The sequence below is a fragment of the Suhomyces tanzawaensis genome (genome assembly GCF_001661415.1).
Source record: "Suhomyces tanzawaensis NRRL Y-17324 unplaced genomic scaffold CANTAscaffold_2, whole genome shotgun sequence".
Taxonomy (NCBI): domain Eukaryota; kingdom Fungi; phylum Ascomycota; class Pichiomycetes; order Serinales; family Debaryomycetaceae; genus Suhomyces; species Suhomyces tanzawaensis.
Window position 1 is genome coordinate 714,165 of NW_017963637.1, and position 20,117 is coordinate 734,281.

The 20,117-nt window shown below is 48.2% G+C and overlaps 9 protein-coding genes across 9 annotated transcripts; 4 read left to right on the plus strand and 5 right to left on the minus strand.

Annotated features, from left to right (window-relative positions):
* Positions 1-285: 285 nt before the first annotated feature.
* Positions 286-816, minus strand: VMA11 (H(+)-transporting V0 sector ATPase subunit c'). Its single transcript, XM_020211150.1, has one exon. It carries the CDS (start codon positions 751-753, stop codon positions 337-339), a length of 417 nt encoding a protein of 138 aa, XP_020065872.1. The 5' UTR covers positions 754-816; the 3' UTR covers positions 286-336.
* A 123-nt stretch (positions 817-939) lies between these two features.
* CANTADRAFT_25167 (MIND complex subunit) lies at positions 940-2,139 on the plus strand. The gene has a single exon (XM_020207343.1). It carries the CDS (start codon positions 1,069-1,071, stop codon positions 1,702-1,704), a length of 636 nt encoding a protein of 211 aa, XP_020065873.1. The 5' UTR covers positions 940-1,068; the 3' UTR covers positions 1,705-2,139.
* A 124-nt stretch (positions 2,140-2,263) lies between these two features.
* On the plus strand, positions 2,264-7,445 carry IQG1 (Iqg1p). Its single transcript, XM_020207344.1, has one exon. It carries the CDS (start codon positions 2,453-2,455, stop codon positions 7,397-7,399), a length of 4,947 nt encoding a protein of 1,648 aa, XP_020065874.1. The 5' UTR covers positions 2,264-2,452; the 3' UTR covers positions 7,400-7,445.
* Positions 7,446-8,115: 670 nt separating this feature from the next.
* On the minus strand, positions 8,116-10,083 carry CRN1 (Crn1p; the record flags this gene model as incomplete). The annotated part of the gene is made up of 2 exons (XM_020206548.1): positions 8,116-10,030; positions 10,079-10,083. 2 exons carry the CDS (start codon positions 10,081-10,083, stop codon positions 8,116-8,118), a joined length of 1,920 nt encoding a protein of 639 aa, XP_020065875.1.
* A 963-nt stretch (positions 10,084-11,046) lies between these two features.
* Positions 11,047-13,017, minus strand: LRO1 (phospholipid:diacylglycerol acyltransferase; the record flags this gene model as incomplete). Its single annotated transcript, XM_020209547.1, has 1 exon — positions 11,047-13,017. One exon carries the CDS (start codon positions 13,015-13,017, stop codon positions 11,047-11,049), a length of 1,971 nt encoding a protein of 656 aa, XP_020065876.1.
* Positions 12,968-13,664, plus strand: CANTADRAFT_171080 (uncharacterized protein). Its single transcript, XM_020206356.1, has one exon. The coding sequence runs from the start codon at positions 13,166-13,168 to the stop codon at positions 13,571-13,573; it is 408 nt and encodes a 135-aa protein (XP_020065877.1). The 5' UTR covers positions 12,968-13,165; the 3' UTR covers positions 13,574-13,664.
* Positions 13,665-15,089: 1,425 nt separating this feature from the next.
* CANTADRAFT_25170 (uncharacterized protein) lies at positions 15,090-15,848 on the minus strand. Its single transcript, XM_020207345.1, has one exon. The coding sequence runs from the start codon at positions 15,509-15,511 to the stop codon at positions 15,116-15,118; it is 396 nt and encodes a 131-aa protein (XP_020065878.1). The 5' UTR covers positions 15,512-15,848; the 3' UTR covers positions 15,090-15,115.
* Positions 15,849-17,493: 1,645 nt separating this feature from the next.
* Positions 17,494-18,019, minus strand: CANTADRAFT_25171 (uncharacterized protein). The gene has a single exon (XM_020207346.1). It carries the CDS (start codon positions 17,931-17,933, stop codon positions 17,574-17,576), a length of 360 nt encoding a protein of 119 aa, XP_020065879.1. The 5' UTR covers positions 17,934-18,019; the 3' UTR covers positions 17,494-17,573.
* Positions 18,020-18,626: 607 nt separating this feature from the next.
* On the plus strand, positions 18,627-19,835 carry NRM1 (Nrm1p; the record flags this gene model as incomplete). Its single annotated transcript, XM_020209482.1, has 1 exon — positions 18,627-19,835. One exon carries the CDS (start codon positions 18,627-18,629, stop codon positions 19,833-19,835), a length of 1,209 nt encoding a protein of 402 aa, XP_020065880.1.
* Positions 19,836-20,117: the final 282 nt, after the last annotated feature.

The following is a 20,117-nucleotide window of genomic DNA, read 5'->3' on the forward strand; positions in this document are numbered from 1 at the left end:
TGCTGTAGGTTTAAGTTGGTTTATCGTATCAAATTAAGAGGGAAGGATTATATCATGTTGTAATGTCTTGATTTCATGAAGAGCATAAATATCAGGTGGTGATATTCAAATTAATTATGGTGTTTAAATTAAATTAGCCTCCTCTCTCAGACATTAAATGATGGTACTATCATTTATGAGCTGATATTAGTTAGTGTTTTACGGTATCTGATAACTGGACAGTCCTGGAATAGTCTCTCATTGTTCTGACATTCCGTCCCCCATCCTCTCTACATCCACTCTCTACTATGTGTATTAGTCAATAATTTATACTAGATAAATGCAGAAGTAAACTCGCTAATCACTGCCCTTGGTGTTCAAGATCAACGCAATAATCATTCCGTACAACCCCAACACCTCAGCAAAAATCAAAATCAACACGATCCCCACAAACAACCGTGGCTGGTGCATGTACTGACGCACACCTTCGTCTCCAACAATACCAATGGCATAACCAGAAGCCAAGCATGCAAAGCCAACCGACAACCCACAGGCCAAGTGCATAAATCCATTGAAAAGTGAGTAGTTTTTGGAGGGATCCAAGCCTCCAGCAATCAACACCGACACCACCAACCCGTAGACAGACAAGATACCCGACATAACGACGGGAATGAGCGACTTCATGATCAATTCAGGTTTGTAGGTACCGATACCGGCGATACCAATGCCGGACTTGGCGGTGCCGATGGCGGCGCCGGCACAGGAGAGGATCATGGCGGCGGCACAGCCTGCGAACCCAAGGAAGGGCGCGAAGGCAGGGGTGTATTCTGGACCTAATTCTGACATGGTGGTGGGGACGGTTTTTGGTGAGTTCGTTTTCACTTGGGCGAGGGGTCACGTGGCAGCGGCCGACATCCGCGACATTGCTCCCCGTCCCATAAACACTGCGCGACATCCTTCCTGCCCTGTCAAAACTACCATTGCAAGCGTGTAACTTCGACCTCCCGCCACTGTCCTGCTCAGCACTGCTAGCTGCGTCCCACTAGCACAGATTTAGACACCCAGAACGCGTCTTCGGTCTGCATTACAATGCCTGACTACGAGAAGATAGCCCTTTCCAAGCAGGACTTGAGGCACGTCTACAGCCAGGTGCTTCAGCTGACCACCGCCAAACTCGACCTCCACTTGCCCACCTCCGACAATGATCCTCTCAAGAACAAAGTGGCAGGTGTGCTCGATGAGTTCCTTCTTGGAGCATTTGAGCTCGCCAAAAGCGGTTTGGTGGTCGATGGCCACGCCATCGACGACGGCAGCATACACGAGCTACTCTCTTTGAAACGCAAGGAGACAGTGGAGCCGTTCGATCTCGCAATCAACACCCGTCTCCGTGAGGTATTGCTCCAGGTAGAGCAGGAAACGATCGAACTCACCAAGTTGAGACGAGAACTCCCCGCAAAAGCACGGGGAGCGTACCAGGAGCTTGTGAGGCGTACTGATGGCGAATTGTCGTCGATTCTTGCGGGATTGGAGGCAGAGGAAGACGAGGATTTCGAGGTCAGCGTGCCCAACATTGGCGAGATCTCCAGCGAGTACGAGAAACACGTGTTGATGCTCAACGACTTGAAGAAGACCATTCCCGAGCGCAAGGCAGAGTTGGACCGCTACGACGAGACCTTGCGGTTCTTGGAAGAGGCATACCGACGCCAGGAGGCAGAAGAGGTGTGATCACGTGATCAAGACATTCGATATCCACTTATAGAGGTGGAATTACGATGACAGTCTTGCTTCGACAGCTCTCCTGTCGGAGCTGGCTCGAAAGTGCCAGGCTCATGGTCACGGGCCCAAAATTGCCGATTAGAGGTGTTCAGATAGACGAGATTCTGACACTATTTGGGACAGACACCAGAGACCAAATTAAGGTTGAAGTACTGTATGCCGACAGCCATCAACAGAACTGCGCGTGGTGCAGTGTGTCAGACACCTGCGACACCAACTGCGACCCACTTATGCGACAGACACAAATACCCAGGACAAGCGGCTTGGGTTTGCCAGCAGATTGCTGGTTTGCTTTCTATTAGCTAGTTCAACTGGATTCAGTTCCACCACCCATTCCCAGTGCTCCGTATTCCTAGATCTAATGCTACGCCTCCGCACTAGTACCTTCCTGTAGTTAGCCGTCCCTCACATCTCAAGCGAGTAAATATTTACATTTCCCAATCGGGACGCCTCTACATTTCGGCCCCATACAGGCTGACCCACAACAAGGGATCGGGCCAACCATCTCGTTGTTACCAGCTTCTTCTCAGAGCCCCCAGTCTCGAGCCGTATCGTAAGCTGCAGACATCGTCAGGTACGAATCGCATCAGACACGCAGACAGCAAAATACTGTTTCCATCAGACACCCAGAATACCCATCAGACACACAGGTACCTGTTGGAAATCCCATCAGACACCGGACCCAGACATCACCACCATGACCTCCCCCAGGAAGGTGGCCCTCCGCTACCTCGAGTCCCTTGGTGACGACTCCCCCGTCCGCATGCCCCTACAACCCACCCAGAAGTTCAACTCGCCCGCCAGGCCCAAGGACGAAGATTTGGATGCTCTCGCCAAACAACTCAACATCACGCCCAGTGGTGTCAGTCCCTCCAAAACGGCGCTTCTCCGGACTCGTTTCGAGTCGCCATCCGTCACTGTGTCGTCCTTCAAGACTCCGCTGAACAAGTCATCCCTGACGTCCAGCAGCAGGACTGGATCCCCCATCAAAAAAGGCAGTCATGGCAGCAACGCCACCGAACGCCGTGCTCTAGTCGAAAACAAGCCCGATTTGCACACCAACGAAGGTGCCGAGGACTCTGAGCTGCCCAGCTGGGCCAAAAAGAACTACAAGGACGTTCTTACCCGTCTGCCTGCCAGAAACACGCCAACTGCTCCCAGAAACACGTCTCTTCACCATGATACCCCCACCACAATTGCTCCCTTAAAGCAGCAAATGAGCACTCCGGCTCCAGCACCCAAGGCCAGGCCGTTTCTCCAGTCTCCCAGCAACAGCACGGCACGGGACTCGCCTGGCTACGAGTACCTCTGTCGGATCCAGGCCATCAAGCAATGGTTGGAACAGGTATTGGACGAGCCAATTGCCCAGGAACCGGTCCAGTTGATCGCCTACATCCGGAACGGGATCCATCTCGCCAAGCTCGCCAACGTCATCCTTCCCTCCAAGCGCAATGTGTTCACCAACGACTCAAAGCTCCAGTTCAGACACACTGAGAACATCAACCGGTTCTTCGGGTTGTTGGACTACATGAACGTGCCAGACTTGTTCCGGTTCGAGTTGACGGACCTTTATGACGCCAAAAACGTGCCCAAGGTGTGGTTCTGCTTACACGCCATGAGCTACATGCTCAACAAGTCGGACCAAGGCTATCCACGGATCCAGAACTTGGTCGACCAGGTCGACTTCGACGACGACGACATCAGACAGGCCAACAGGGCGTTGGTGGGCTCAGGGTTGCCCAATTTTGCTAGTGCAGACACTGGCGATGCCTCCCAGCCTGACAACTCCTACATGGCCAAAATGACGGAGTCGCCCACCAGAGCCATCCCTCGTCCCGTGGAAAAGGCATCAAGACTGGTGGAGATCCAGGTCAGCGTCCGTCAGCCATCGCCACCACCATCGTTCCCTAAGAAATTTGTTTCCAGTGCCATTCAGACCGACGAGATCAACCCTTTCCGTGTGGACCTCAATGCTGCCTCCACCAGCAACAGCGTGGGCACCAGTACGTTCTCGTCCAGATTGCACGAGTACCAGGCGGCTCCACTGTACACGTTCGACGAAGAACCGGTCCAGCTGCGCCAGAAGGCCCCCAAACCCATTGTCAATCTTGCGGAAATCGATACCAATACCGCCAATATCATCAAGCTCCAGTCTTTGGCCCGTGGAGCCAACTTCAGGTACAAGATGTTTGTTGACAAGATCATGCTTAAGTCGTTTTCTGACGAGTTGTCGTACCTTCTCTGCATCATCCGAGGCAACTTGTCCAGAAGCAGAACCATCCACAGGCATAGGGACGAGTTGCTCTACTACAAGACTGAGGTCGTGGAGTTACAAGCCATGATCAGGTCGAAATTGGCCCGCAACAGACGAAACGTCGATTTTGGTGACTCCCACAACGACATCCAAAACTTACAGAGTATCGCCAGAGGCCATGTGCTCAGATATAAGGTCAAACGCGATCAAATGGCTCTCTGGAGACAGACAGATGCCATCACCGATCTCCAGTCAGTTGTGAGAAGAAATAGAGTGTATCAATACTCTCGTGTGGTTTTACCACATCTTTCTAGCATTGAAGAACTGGTTGTGTCGTTGCAGTCTCTCTGTCGTGGGTATTTGGCCAAAAACTCCACCAGATACATCGGTACATCTCTCTCGAAGGATGCTGCCTTGATCCAATTCCAGGCAGTTTTGCGTGGTGCAATTGTCAGAGGATCCATCGAAAAGAAAAGAAAGGCAGTGGGAATTCACCTTCCAGGGCTTCTAGAACTTCAGAGCATTGCAAGAGGTGGAATTTCCAGATCTCAGCTCTGTAATGACGTGCTCTTGACCCTTCTCTACGAAGATCAAGTGTTAAATGAGCTCTACGCGAAGATCAGAGCCAACAAGCTCAGAAAGCAAGTCCAAAGAACCAAATTTGCTTTGGAGTTTTACGAGCAAAAGGCCATCGTTCCAGTACAAACCTTGTTCAGAGGCGTTTTGACCAGATTCAAGAAAGAAATCATGCTTGACGACATGTATCAAGAAGTGGACAGTCTCATTCTGTTCCAGTCAATCATAAGAGGAAACAGAATACGGTACAATTACAGAGAAATGATCATTTACTACCATTACAACATTGAGAAGGTGATCAAAGCTCAGTCCATTTTCAGATCAAAGATCACCCAACACGCATACCATTCTCTTGTTAATCTGAAAAATCCTTCGTTGGGCACTATCTCCAAATTTGCGTATCTTTTGACTGATAACGATATCGACTACAGGGAAGAAATAGAGTTGTCGGATCTCAAAGACAGAATCATCGAAAGCTCGAAGACAAATGAAGATTTGGAGAATCAAATCGAAAGCTTGGACATCAAACTTGGATTGCTTGACAAAAACAAAATCACCATTGAAGAATTCATGAAGAACAAGAAGAAACCCGCTCTTGGTGGACCCTCGACTTCCCTTGATATGGGTGCCAAAACTATGGACAAACTTAATAAGAACTCGAGACAACGGATTGAATTGTACCAATCGATGTTCTACCTTCTCCAGACAAAACCAGCTTATTTCATAAGGCTTTTCAAGGCACTTGGTGGCCCTACAAATGCAGATGAAGAAAGTAGCAAGACGTTGAAGGATCTCCAGTCTATAATCTTGCTGATTTTCCCCATCACCGATCTTTCTGTCAATGAACACTCCAGAGAAGAATACTTCTTCATCAAATTCATCCTCGATTTGATGAAGTATGATATTGAGAATAATTGCCCATTAATCACCGAGATCACAAAGGCCCAGTCGTGCCACTGGATTGAATACTTTTTGAACTTTAACAACCACACCTATCAAAGACAACACTTGAAGAGCTTAACCGGAGGAGTGATTGACCATATTATTGAAAATGAGGAGCTTAGCTTCGAGTCTGATCCCTGTGAAATCTACGCTGAAATTGCTAACAAAGAAATTAAGGTCGATGGATACACTTCCAAGAACATGGAGGGAATTACTCCCCAGGTTGCCATCAAAACTCCTGAAGTATCGAGCCAATTTATTGAAAACTTGATGAATTTGAGAGAAATCTCCACCGATTTCCTCAACATATTGGATCAGAATATCTCCAAAATTCCCTTGCACGTGAGATTGATTTGCAACCAGTGCTACAAGTTGTCCAAGATCCAATTCCCAAGCAAGCCAAATCAGCAACATTTGGCAGTTGCTGGAGTGGTATTCATAAAGCACTACATCTCCAATATTCTTCAATATCCTGAAAATTTCGGGTACTTAGTTAGGGATCCATTCAATCCATCTATCATCAACTCGTTCAAGTGCGGAAAGAACTTGAAATCGTTGGCCCGTGTGTTGCTCCAGCTCTTTTCCCTCAAGCCATTTAGTGACAACTTCTTGAAGCCATTAAATGACTACTTGACTAGCTCCAGTGACATTACCAAGCTGATCATCTCCCGCTTGATAGATGTGGATGGTCTTGAACAAGAGTACCAGATGAATGATTATAATGACATTATCAACCACGCCCGTCCTTCGTTGACTATGAATGTGTCGAAGATGATCGAAGTTGAGAAGTTTATTAGTGAAAGAATTGACATCATGGCACCCTCGTCTGATGACCAGCTATTTGCCAATATCACCACCTTGAACAACACCTTGAACACTCTAGATGACTACATGACCTTGACCGAGTTTGGTTCTATCACCTTGAATCTTAATCCCACCACAAAGGAAGATTCTCTAGCCGACTCAAAATACAGATCCATGTTGACACAAGTTAAGAGGTGCGTCATTTACATCATTCGAATCCAGCAAGGAGAAAACCTTTTGGAGCTTCTCATTTCAGGTATTCAGGACCAGCATGAACAAAAGTTCAAGGAGATAGTATCGACCGAAAAGAAGGAAATCCAACAGTCGAAGAGCAATGAGAAGAAGAATCCCTACTACCGTACCTCTTTGGGTGACTTGTCTCTGATCACCTACCATGAATTGAAAAAGATGGCCTTGAACTTGATTATCAAGTTGGAAACCGAAGGACATGTTACCAGAAAAAATTGTTACCAAGATATTCTTAACAACATTGCCATCGATATCAAGACCAAGGATTCGCAAAGATCCAGCAGAAAGTCCCAGTTGGAGATCACCCTCAAAGCAATTGAAAAGTTGTCGGATAAACAAAAGTTCCTTAGAAAGCAGTTATCCGATTACAACAACCACATTGAGAAGATTTTATCGCAGTTGCAATCCAAGCCCAAGGACAGGAAGATCTTCAACATCATTCCCGTATTCAGCAAGCAGTACTTCTACCACAGAGAATTGAGAAAGAGAAACAGGTTGCCCAAGTTTGGCTCCTACAAGTACTCTGCCAAAAAGCTCATGGATCAAGGTATCTTGCTCGACTTTGGAGGGGTCAACTTTGGCTCCAGCAAGTTGGATCTCATGTTCAGTTGTAACGAGGTCGGTAAGTTTATTGTCGAGGTGGCCACCGGAGGCTCGGTTTCGCTTCCAGGAGCATTCAATGTCATCACTTTGGATGAATTGTTGAACATACAATATGAAGGCACCGAAAAGATCGAGATGTTTGATGATTTGCATATGGTATTCCGCAGTGAAACCTTGATAAGCTTCATTTTCAGGAAGTTTTACGATATTCATTAGATAAAAGAGATAGTGTGATTCCAATAAATATCATTTAGAACTAGAAAGAAGACGTAGCTTCAATATTATCAACTCGTTAAAAACGAGTAAGAAAAAGTACATATATTGGATACTGTCAGGCTGGGTTTCAATGCTCCCTGTCAACTTACAGATATATGATAGTTGAGAAGAACTATTGTGCCATTCATGTGAGTAAAAGAGAGTTCAGGTCAACTTGCAAAAGCCAAAATTAGTCCTGATACAGTCAATATTTTTTGTTACAATCGATAGTATGGCTACATAGAAGTGTTTTCCACTAGCATAAGAATCGTCGGCTCGGAATTGATGGTACAACTCCCATTAGGGTGGTGGGATGTTTTAATTCCTATCCTTAATAGAATATACGGCTAGAAATACTGGAATAATTCTCGTTACCATAGATGTAGGACCAGGCTTGCAATAATACATTCCAGTTTTAATTAATAAGAAAGCACTTTCGGATCGGTTGGTATTAAATTATCATGGTACAGCCAATAATTTGTCTGTTTATTGATTCGAACTGTATGAACATCTATTACTCATTGCAAGCTATTTGGATACCCATTAAAAATCAGTACTGTTGGCATTATGACTTCCCATTAAGATCGACATATCGCGGTAGTTACAGTGGTCCACCAAAATCTACAATGTTGAATCTAAATTGTAATGTTCGTAACAGCTATAGTCCTTAATGCTATCTACTTTCTCAATAACTCATCAATCTTCTTCTCCAAGGAAGCTAATCTTTCGTCCTTTTCGAGGCCCGCATCAGTCAATTTCTGGACTTGGCTCTCCAATTGAATGACAATGTTGGCCAACTTCTCCACGGTTGCCTTTAATGTTGGGGCACCGGCACCAGCCTTAACAGGAGATTCTGGCTTGGCTGGTTCTGGGGTCTTTGCGAGTTCCTTGGGCTTGGAGAGCTCGATCTTTGGCTCTTCCTTCTTTGACTCAACCTTTGGTTCAACCTTGGTCTCTTCTTTCTTAGCCTCTACCTTGGGCTCGGCCTTTGGTTCTTCCTTTTTGGCCTCAACTTTTGGCTCCACTTTCTTAGATTCTTCTGACTTAATCTGCTTAGGGGTAGTTTCTTTGCTTGGCTTTGCAACTTCTTCCCAGTCACCATCCTTCTCGTCTTCGGAAACGGCGTCCTCGTCGTCAGATTGCCCGTTAACCTTGTCAAGCAAGTTGTTGACCTTCGAGTCCGACTTCAACACTTCGTCGACGTTCTTTGTCACAGGAGAAGATTCCTTGACTGGCTCCTTGACCTCCTTGGAAGCTTTCTTTTCCTCGGTCTGCTTGGCTTCTGCCTTCTTTTCTTCTGCCTTCTTCTTCTCAGCCTCTTCCCTGGCTTCAGAGACTTTAGTCACTGGCTCAGACTCTCTGATCGATGGAGTGGTTCCCTCGTAAAGAGCATCCATGCTCATCAACAAGGGACCATTGACATCCTTGCCAGCAAACCATTCAGAAGCAGTCAATGCTGGCTTGCCGGAGGGACAGTCTGGATAGATATCTTGTTGGAACAATTCGGATCTTCTGGGCACGATGAAGGAGATAGGCTCAATCGACAGGTCGTTGACGGTCTTGAAAGCCCTGGTGATTTCGTTTTCCTTGACATTCACCGAGTGTTTGGGGGCCGCAACGAACCCCCTCTGAGCGTCCGTGGAGGCATACTGCGACAACTCGTGGAAGTAGTCCTCGTTGTACTCGAAGTAACGGATGTTACCGTCTCCCTTACCAGCCAAGTACAAGATGGAAGTGGCTTCATCGAAGTATGGAATCAACACTCCTGAGGACGAGTCAATGACGAGGAATCCGTCGATGGGGCCCTTTTCGATGTCGTTGACATCCCAGAGCCCCACCTGACGGTCCGAAAGCCGCGAGAACCCTGTGGTGACGATTCTGTCGGTGTTTCCGAGCCAGGCCACTCGCGAAGGCTTGGCTCCAGTGTGGCCATTGCCCTCACTGAGCACCTTGCCCAGACGGACGTCCCAGATACGCAACTTCTTGTCCCTGGAGGTGGTGGCCATCAACGAACCGTTGTAGTTGAAAGCAAACGAGGTCACTAAGTCTTTGTGTTGTAAGGTGATCTCATCCTTTCCGGAGTCGAGGTTCCAGATTTTGACTGTGTAGTCCATCGAACACGATGCCAACACGTTGGCAGCGCAGGGATGGAACTCGACGTGGCCCACCTTTCTGGTGTGGCCAGACAACACCTTCAAGGGCTCGGTGATGTCCTTGATGTTGTCGTTGGCGTCCACGTAACGGTGGAACGAGTAGTCGTCAGGAATCTGCCACAACAAGATCTTGCCGTCGTCGGAACAACTGACCACTTGCTGGGAGTCAAACGGGTTGAACACCGTATCCAAAACTGGGCCCTTGTGGCCACGGAAAAGCGGCACCTGGTCAGGTGCTTTGCCCACTTCCGATAGAGGGATCACTGCAAACGCTCCACCGCCAGACGCGTCCCAATTGACTGACAAGTACTTGCCGTTGCTGCTGATGATGTTGGAGTCCCAGGCATTTTTGGTGATTTTCAAGTTTTCATAGCACAATTCCTTCTTGGCTGCCTGTCCAAAGACGTGGCGGTATTTGGAGGCTCTGACGAATTTGCCGCTGGGGGTTAGTACGACCAGGAGGGTGTGTGGGGGATTGGGGACTTACCTCATGATGGTGGTGTGTTGTGGTTTCGTCGAGAACGGTGGGGATTTGAGTGCGGGTGGCTGGCAGGGGTTGTAGGGAGAGTTAGGGAGGGGGTAGTGGGAGTTAGGCGAAGTTAGGGAGCGCGAAGGCAGAGTGTAGGGGGAGAGTAGGGCCAGAAAAGAGGTGCGGCGGGAAGGTACGAGAGTGCAGCGGGAAGGTACGAGAGTGTAGCGAGAGATTTCGGTGTTGTTCGCGGGCACCTTGGGACATGGCCCACTGAAATTCTCCTTGGAAACTCCCGGGTATTGTTAAGCCTCGGATTCCTGCTACTGAATGTTTCTGTCATGGCAGCGCCACAGAGGTATACATGTGAGCTACGTTCCAGAGACGTTTGCAGGCAAGCAGGTTGAGTACTGACAATGATAGTTTCAGATTGGTGGTCGATTTTGATTGAGAATCATTTCTCCATTAATCTCGGTGAACTGCTTGTAGAAACCGGCAGAATCGCTTCCGGATCAACAAAATACGGACTCGTGAATACAAGTGGTAATTATTCAAGAATTATTAATTTAAGAAGGACCTAAAACCTATGAAGCTACGCCCAAATTCTTTTTAGAGCCAATTTTGATCTCTTGCTTAAATTCTTTGATTTTAGTGTGTCAATTGCCCTATTTATACTAATTCTTCTAAGACCGAAGATTCTCGAGATTTGAGCTTCCAAACACTTCACGTATTCATGCATTTACTATTTCATCTTTGGGGCTCTATCTCTACATTGATCTGGATGTAATATAAATATATTCTGTCATTCTAAACACAAAAATTAGCACTGAACTGTGGGTTCAGAATTGTACCATAGCTATTTTATAAGCTCCATCGAGCAGAACTTGGAAATTTAGTATAAATAAATATGCCTTCTTAACACAAGAATCAGCATGTCATTGCAACGTGACTTCTCAGAATGCATCTTTCACAGGTATTTTACCGGCCTAGATGTTCATTCCCGCCACAATCTCACGAAGGTTGCTCATGTACCGGTCTTCGATCAAGTGGCCCTTTCCTGCCGCCACCTTCAACACCAACTCGTTCAACTCCGCCGACCCCAAGATGTCCACATGGTCAGCAGTCTTGGCACCTCCACGGATGTCGAACCGATCAGGCTCGTCCTTGATCTCCACGATTGTCACGCTCGAGTTTCCAGGGTTGAACCGCGACGCCAGGCCCTTCTTCCATTCGTGGCACATGGTGTGGGTCAAGAGGGACACCGTACCGTCACCGTCTCCCAAAAACACGGGATTGTCCAGTTCGGAGTCGATCACCATCTTCAACTTAGTGGCATCGTCCGCGTCTGCGTACGAGTAAGCCCTTTCCGTGGGCTTTCCCACGCCGTAGAAGCAGAAAACCTTCATATCTGGCGCGTTAGGTAAGGCTGCCTCCAACGGATTGGACCACTTCAGGTGGTCGTGGTTGTTTTTCTTCAACTGGGCAGCATTTTCAGCCACTCCGTACGAGTACTGGTCACGTACACGCTGGGCGTACCACTCGGGGGCGTCGTCTAACAAGTTATCAAGACTCTGCTGGACGGTGTAGTGTTCCACCAGGCTGTTCTTGGACACGTGGCGGATGAAGGTGCCAAAGCTCTCATTTTTGGGGCCTGTGGTGACCACCACCAGGCCATTGGTCTCCAAGGTGTTAGTAGGATCATCGGGCGCATGGGTCAAGTTACCCCAAATTAATTCGCCACCCTTGGGAAACATACTGGCTATGCCTCCAAACGACCGCAACATGTCGACACGCTCGCGACGGCTGAAGAACTTCTCCAAGCCGTAGACAGCCAAAGCGTTCAACTGGACCGTATCCTTCATTTCACCAGAAATCAACGCTGGAATAGCCTTGGGCGTTCCCAACGACAGGCCCGAGATATCCACGAAAGCCTCGATGTGGTGGTTGCACCAGCCAGGGCCTGCGTTGCCGTAGAACTCGCCCTGGGCCTCCACCCACTTCAAGAAGTAGAAAATCACCTGCGATCCCATGGAGTGGCCCACCAAGATGGTCTTCTGGCCCGTGAGCCGCCTGGTGAGCTCGATCTGCTGCTGGAGCTTGGAGAAGTACCCGTCACGGCGCTCCAAGTCGAGGTACGCCAAGCGCCAGTCGTAGGCAGCACTGATCATGTTGTTGGGGCCGTAGCCAATGACTGCAAGGTTCTGGAGGATCTTGTTCCAGATCCAATAGCCAGCCATGAAGAAGTCAGCAGCCTCAAAGCCCTGTGCTGCCCTTAGCCGCACGTTGGGGGGATCGAGGCCCGTGTTGGGGTCTAGCATGATGTGTTTCAACCAGCAGCCTTTGTCGAGCACCATGGTGCGGAGCATGTAGAACGAACCCCACAAGCGCTTACGGAAGTGGTTGATGGACGGACACTCGCCATCCAGCGACACGCCCCACGACTCAATTCCGGTTGAAATCACGCCTGGAACCATCACCACGCTGTGCTGGGCGGTAAGGTTGTGGACAAGCGCCATGCGCTTTCCCACCAGGAACGACTCAGCACTGCCGCTGAGAGGATCCTGCTGGCTGGAAAAGTCGAAGTCTGACATCATCAGCTGGAGTCCGCTGGGCAACATGTCAGTCCAGTCCCGCCAGTCCTCAAACAACGACATGGAATCGAGTCTCACGTACTTGTCGAGCTCGTTCTTGAGGTGGGGACTGTTGTAGGTGGTGAAAACAGCTGTGACAAGCAACCCAAGCAAGGTTCCCAACACGAACACCACACGACGGGACTCGTGGAGCCGTTTCGAAACCAGAGTGGTGGAGGAGGTGGTAGTGGAGCCAGCAGAGTCCGATTCGTTCTGGGCCACCACGAGCTCTGCCACCGATTCAATGAGCTCGTTACGCGAGAGGGCCAGCGTCACTGCAGTGTCGCTGGCAGGAGAGCCACTAGCAGCACTCTTCTTTCTGGGCATGGTTGTGGATGTGTTTTGATGGACGAGATGGTGGATTTGAGTAGAGGTGCACGTGAGAGTGAAGGTCGGAGTTCAGTGCTGGATGGAATAAAGACAGACAATATTGGGACAGGACACGTTTTGCGGTGGATGGTGGGGTCGTGGCTATATGAGGTGGAGATGCTGGAGATGGTGGATGTGGTTTATGGCTAGAGACGCTAGAGGAAATGGGTATGTGATGGGAAGAGCAGTCAATAGGGAACGGAAGGGAACGGAAGGAAAATGGTGCAGTCAATTGGGAACGGAAAGAGCAGTCAATTGGGACCTGATTGGTGGCCAGAATGGACTACACGGTTTCGGGACTCATGGGCTCCAAGAGCACGCTACTATGGACGTCCTGCCGCGTCGTCCCGAGGATGTCTGGCACAAAGCAACCATATTTGCACCCAATGGCCGAGAGCAATCCACACAATTGGCTACCATTACAGTCGAGCAGACAGCACCAATTAGACACACTTCCAGTGCCCTCTCTCTTACCGAGCCTACACAGCTAGAGTATTGTAGCATGGGTGTATAGAGATGTCAAGCAGGCACAGCCGAAAGCATGCAACGTATAGTTGCTGTCAAGTGCACTAAAGGCCGCCACGGATACAGCAAGTACAAATACACCGTAAACCTTGACAGATAAAGAACAAACATGGCAGTCCCTTGTAAGTGCCTTGAGGTGCTTGGTATTACTTCTGAGCCAGAATGTCACATTTCACCAAGTGTTTCTTTGCCGTTGGTTCCCCAATGTTGCCATCGACAATTGGCCTGGCCGGCACGACGTCACAAGATGGCCTGATCTTGCTCTGGGTGTCGTAGGGCGTCGTGTTGCTTCTTGTGCACGGCTATCCATGTCCCCCTGCCTTCGGATCGGTTGATGGCCGCCCAACTCTGTTGCAGTCGCGTTATGTACCCTGTAGCCCAAGTCGTATACGCAAGGCAACATGATGTCGCATATAATCCATTGACTGTTGGGGAACTGGATTGTACCTGATACCAGTACGTCATTTCTGACTTGCAGATGCATCTTGTAAACAATTCACTCTTGCCCGCATAATGTGCAAGTTACGAACAAGCAGGCACGTCAAGAATATGTCAAAATGCAGACTCTCGACGCAAGTCCATGTAAAGGCATACACCAATTTGGCGTAGTAACGGAATGATTACTACTCCGCAGAAGCTTGCCGATATGAGCCACCTAGGCGGATTCAAAATATGCGCTGTCATAGTGTTTACTGAGGAACAACTAAAACGGTCTTTGACCTCTCTCCACAGCGGTACCAAATAAAACTCCTGCTGGTGCATTTGAGTGTGTAGTAATACGGGCAAAACAATTGACCAATGCTCAATATATTACTCTTGGATCCTGTCTTCATGGATGTTTAACTCACACAACATAGCCAAAAATGTGATTACCAGTAACCTTTAGATCAGTTACATTTTATTTCAATAGAACTGTGTGGAATGGTGCCAATTGTCTTTGGTGTATTCATTCCCTTGCAGCAGGAGCTCATGAAAGTCTGAGGATTAACCTAACAGGAACAGCCATCATAGATATCGGAAGCATACCTTTGAAGGTAATCTTTTCCGAGGTTCTGATTAATATAAGAATCAGATACTTGCACAAAGCATATTCATTAACTAGATAATAGGAAAAAGGTACTTGGACTTATTCTTGGTTTATTGAAACCTTTGACATGCATGGTTCATTTTCTGAGATCATTAGGATAAGTATCAAGAGTAAACTCAGGTTCTTTCCAAATGAATGAAACCCAATACAAGAGAGAGTGTGATCATCAAATGTGGATTATCGAAGATACAATCAAATTAAAGCACTTTTAAGCTGTATTTTTCCCTGATGTGGGAATTACATCAATGGATATAAATAATCAATGTTTATTAGAAAATATCATCACATAAGTGTTCACTATTTCCAATTTATCACTGCTTTTCAGTAGCAAGAGCCTATTACCATATTTATTCCCATACGTCTACAAAGAAACCTCTACATACGAGCCCAGCCATTCATTTATTCCTCTATATTCTATCAGCCACAACCAGCGTGGCCCAGCCGCTACAAAGCATCCATGGTGTAGTCGTACTCGATTCCCGGAGTCACACTGGCTATGAACTTGAGGAAAATCACAAGATAATGGTCCACCCGTACACCCAGAGCCTCACTCTCGGTGGTCTCGCGGCCCTGCGCGTGCTTCATCAATACCCGCATCACGCTGGAGTGCTTGCACGGGTGGATCGACACCAGGGTGGTGTTGTACGAAACAGGCAACGTCTCTATGGTGGCGGTTTTGTCCTTGTAGTCAGCATTAATATCCTCGAACATCTGGTCAGGCAAGAGTGGAATGCCCCCAGAGCCAAATCCCACCAAGTACAACTTGGGAACGCGGTACGACGTCGAGTACGTGATGTAGAGGTCGTACTTGCGGAGGGTGGAGCTGGAGTTATTGATCATCTGGAGGTCGTCAATGTCGTCATCCTCCTCCTCCTGCGCATTGTCGTCGACAAAGTCGTCGATATCATTGATGACTTCGGCCTGGACCCTTTCTGGTGCCCCCAGGCCCCCCTTGGGGCCCTGGGAAGTCACCCATCCGTCCTCATCCTCTTCGTCTTCATCAAAATCAATGCCTCCTTCACCTGTAAGATAGTTGGAAGCACGCTGGTAGCTTGGCACGTGCTTGGTGATCAAAAACTGCTTGTCTGGAGGCAAGAACGACTTCTGGAGCGCCTTGGGACAGGATGCCCATTGCCATGTGGGGAACTTGTAGACGAGGTAGTCGCCAGCCTGGACGAATTCTTCGGGGCTCAACTCGCCAGTGGACGAGAAGTTGGAGGCGTGGTTGATGGGGGTGAGGTATTCCCTCAAGGAAGAGAGTTTGGAGCGCAACATGATGTGGAAGAAGGAGAGATAAGGGATGATAGATGACCTGTGAAGTCAGGTGTCAAGTCGCGTGATTTGTGGCACGTGATCTGTTCTGTATTTGGAGTATGTTGTGCGACACTGCTGTGGCGACATTGTGGGACACTGTCCGACCAACTACCATTTGGTTAAGGAAGAGCTTGGTTCAACTTCTTGAATAGTTCCCCACTGTCATATTAATATTATAAATCAGATCTCATAAATTTCTGATGATCGATGATATTACGATACTTGACCAATCTATAGTTCATCATCGTGTAGAGTTCCATGTAAATCTTTTCCATAGCTTGTTGGGGAAACACAAATTGGTAATCCCCAACAACTGGGCCGTCATTATCGATTAGTTTAAGGGTCCAAGCTGGACGAGTTTGGGAGGTGGGCCTTTGGTGGCGATCCATGGCAAGCGCAGCAAATTAGCTAACAAAATCGTCAATAATTCTGATGAAGCTGAATTAAAAATTATACACATGCTAGTCGAAAATCCAATGCTTTCACCGTGACCCATCTTCACCACAAATTTTGTGGGGTCCTTGTTAATAATGTTCCTCAGTTTATTAAATTTTGTTACTAAGAGCCAGTTTTACATAGTTCATGACTAAGAGCTGGACAGCACAATAATCCTCTCGATGTTATCAGCTCATGAAATAAGCATGCTTCGAGGCGTTCAGGTTGGTCCAAAACAGATAAATATTGGAAATAATTGGAAGGCTGATTCACGAATTATGTTTCACAGTACTCATTTGTATAAATTGGGTGCAATATTTCACCAGCGTGCAGTAATTACTGGGTTATTCTGTCACTAGTGTGGTGACATCGCACATCATTACAAGTAAAGCGACCTGCTATAAGCGGAAATATTCTTTGTGATTTCAAGAGCAGCTTATGTGATACAGAACCGTGGCCAGCAATCAAATACTAGGATTTGCTTTTATCAGATGGGTGAGACTAAATATATTGTATGCAACTTACCTTCTTTAGATAGAAATAGTGTGTAGATAGCAGTGCAGTTCGCCCATAAGTCAAATGACGCCTTACATGTCTTCTTGGAGCATTATTTCGATGAAGTGTGTTGGCCTGGAAATGAAAAACTACAATGATTAGTAGATCAGTGGTCAAAACAGAGTTTTGGCTAGAAGTAGAAATCTACAATGAATGTCTCTTCAACAGTTCTCAATGTTTATGCCTTGAAATATCTAGCCGTTGAGTTGGATATCCAGTTAATGCAGATGTGTAAATTCCAGCGTACCGTAAAGTCCTGAGAAAATTGATAACTGCCTGATTAACTGCATTGACTAGTATTATCGAGGGGTTTAGGTTTTATGGTAATTTTCCAATCAAAAGAGGACTAAATGCTATACCAAGACTAAAAATCAGGCTTTGGACTTGATGGAAGTCTGGCAAGAGTACACAAAGGGTATCAGTAGTTGGCTCTTAGCAAAGCACAAGAGCACAGTTCCAAAATAGATGAATCCCACGACTATCCATCCAAACAAAACATGAACCAGGAGCACGGACATCTCACGGTAATCATTTCATTGTAGTTAGTGATTTTCTCTATGTGCTTAACTAAATTTAAATAATACACTATATACTCTTCTTAAATGGGGATTGAAATTCGGCCATTGGGTGCAAAGATATCCACTAAATGGAGAAGCGACATTTTCTGGGGAGGTTTTTCGCTAGTCAAGATATCTTTCACATGCACGTACCCGTACTTTACTAGTAACATTTCCTTAATAGCTAGATGAATAGTAAAGTAGCACGTAGGACACCAGTATAGTATCACGTGAACATTATCACGTGGCTCTCGCGTGCCGTAGCACGCTATATTTTTTACGCACCTAGGCTCGTTTGACGCTAGTACGCCAAAGTGAATAGTAACAATTATTATCTGGCATCTTGCATTGTCCTGCACAAAGATCGAGGCGCGGCCAGATGATGATCTTGGACCAATCATCACGTGTAAGGTCTTCCCCAGTAGTCAGGCACGATGACCAGCCGACGCGCAACGTCGGGGCCATCGCCCGGGGTCATGGCCGCAGCCGACCCATCCCCAACAACCAACCATGACTTTCACCTGTACGCACACACACGCTATGCTTGCTGCACTCCCGTGGATCCCGTGCCGGGCACCATAAATACGAAGCACCCAATAGTGAAGGGTATTGTTGTGCATCGCCTGCACAGCTCGCATCTGCAATTTGCCATCCAGGGTTTTCCTCCTCGCCAAACTCTAATTGGTAGTAGCACCTTCCTAATTGATGGTGGGATTCGACGCTTGGGGAAGCGACTTCCCCAACCGGCACGCATCCTCCACCACTACCCATCTGGGACACATGCCGCTGGCGCGGCTGCTGTCGCTGGTGGTGGTGCTGCCGCCGGCGCCGTATGCGAGAATGCAAACACTCCAAACGGTAATCCCACAACACCACGCACCTCCAGGTCACCCCCATCACGTCGCACTCGGGGTGCGCTTCGCTCACGTAAACAAACAAACAACACGTCCATTGTGCGCACTGTTTACGACTTGGCCCAACCCGGCCGACTTCCGTCCTCCTCCCCTCGGATCTCCTCCAGCCCACTACGCGCCCATACATATACCTGGCAACTTCCTCCACCACCACAACTCGCCATTTCCACCGTCCCAACCATGTCAGTATCCAACAGAGTGGCCTTGGCTCCCATCAAAGACTCGTGCTTGAACAAACCAGGGTCACGCGACGGAACCCCCATGAGGAAACCAAAGAGAGTCTCTCCTCTCGCGTCCTCCCATGGCGTCAACTCGTTTGCAAACTCTCCCACCACCACCTCCAGTATCATTTCTGCCAGAACGCCTGGCTACTTGGTGGGAACTGCTGGCGTTTCTACCAGCTTCAATGGTGCCAGTGGAGCTCGTCATACTCCCATCAAGTCGCTCAGCTTTTCTGAGTCACGGTCGTCGTCATTGTCGCCAACAATTAGGGGGGCTAAAAACGACACTGCTGGGTTGGCAGCCACCAAGCTCAAGCTCAAGTTGCAGTTGGCGTTGTACAAGCTTCAGCAACAGAGTGGCGGTATTAGTGGCAACAATAACAATAACAGCCAGGGCGTCTCTTCTTCCGCACATCCCCCCAAAACGTCCCCCACCACCACTGCCACCACGTCCCCCATCGCGTCCCTCAACATCTCGTCCCTGAAACGCCCTGCATCGTCTCCGTACCTCCCCACACCCCCACGGTCGCGTCCCTACTCGTCGTCCGTCAACATCAACCTCAAAACAAAAGCAAAACTCCTCTCCAAAACAAGAACGTTCCCGTCCCTCTCCAACATAGCCACCAGCGACCACGCTGCCAAGGTGCAGAAGCTCCGGCTCTTCAAGATCAAGCGCAAGTCCATCTTCTACTCAGCGGCCCCGGCCAACAAGCCGTTGCCGTTGTCGATCAACCACGTCAACCTCCCCAAGCCCATGTTGACTTCGTTGGCCAACTCGATCCGCCAGGCAGAAATCCCCGCCAAAATAGACCCTGACGAGCTTCCACGCCTCTCGCGAGCAGACTCTGACTCCCTCGCCAAAACTAACCTCCCTTCCATCAACAAGATCCTCAAAACCCCCATAAAAAACGCAAGCTCGACCAGGCACCTCATCTCCAGCCTCAACGTATCGTCGGCTGTGGTAGCCACCGATGACACCACCATCGACGAGGATAATGATGCTACGATTTGTAACACCACCATAAAAGAAAAAGAAAGAAAGGGAAGCTGCATTCTCACCTCGTCTCCCATCGCCAGCTTCGGCACCCCCAACAGCTTCAGCGTGGCCAAGTCCTTGCTCCAGTTGGGGGGCTATTACGAGAGCAACGACCCTGCGTGCGATCGGTGATTTCCATAGAATGATTGCATTGTCCAAGACTTCATGAGCCAGTCGGGACGGTTGCCGGTCGCAGGCCCTGCATCTAGTTTTAATAGATAACGACATCATAGTGTAAATGTATAATTATTGACCCTCCAACCGTTGTAGCGATCGCTAGTAATATTATTTTGAGCTCCGTTGTGACAATAGATTCTATTGTTATTAATTAGACAAACTATTGTGCCAGCTCTCTTTAACCATAATAACATAGGTAATTATATAAGAGATGGGCATGTTCCTTTTCGCACCCAC

Excerpts from the sequence above, each read along its gene's own strand:
- CANTADRAFT_171080 (XM_020206356.1), top strand. The coding sequence starts at position 13,166 with ATGAGGTGGAGATGCTGGAGATGGTGGATGTGGTTTATGGCTAGAGAC.
- VMA11 (XM_020211150.1), bottom strand. The coding sequence starts at position 753 with ATGATCCTCTCCTGTGCCGGCGCCGCCATCGGCACCGCCAAGTCCGGC.
- CANTADRAFT_25170 (XM_020207345.1), bottom strand. The coding sequence starts at position 15,511 with ATGATCAATAACTCCAGCTCCACCCTCCGCAAGTACGACCTCTACATC.
- CANTADRAFT_25171 (XM_020207346.1), bottom strand. The coding sequence starts at position 17,933 with ATGATTGGTCCAAGATCATCATCTGGCCGCGCCTCGATCTTTGTGCAG.
- CANTADRAFT_25167 (XM_020207343.1), top strand. The coding sequence starts at position 1,069 with ATGCCTGACTACGAGAAGATAGCCCTTTCCAAGCAGGACTTGAGGCAC.
- IQG1 (XM_020207344.1), top strand. The coding sequence starts at position 2,453 with ATGACCTCCCCCAGGAAGGTGGCCCTCCGCTACCTCGAGTCCCTTGGT.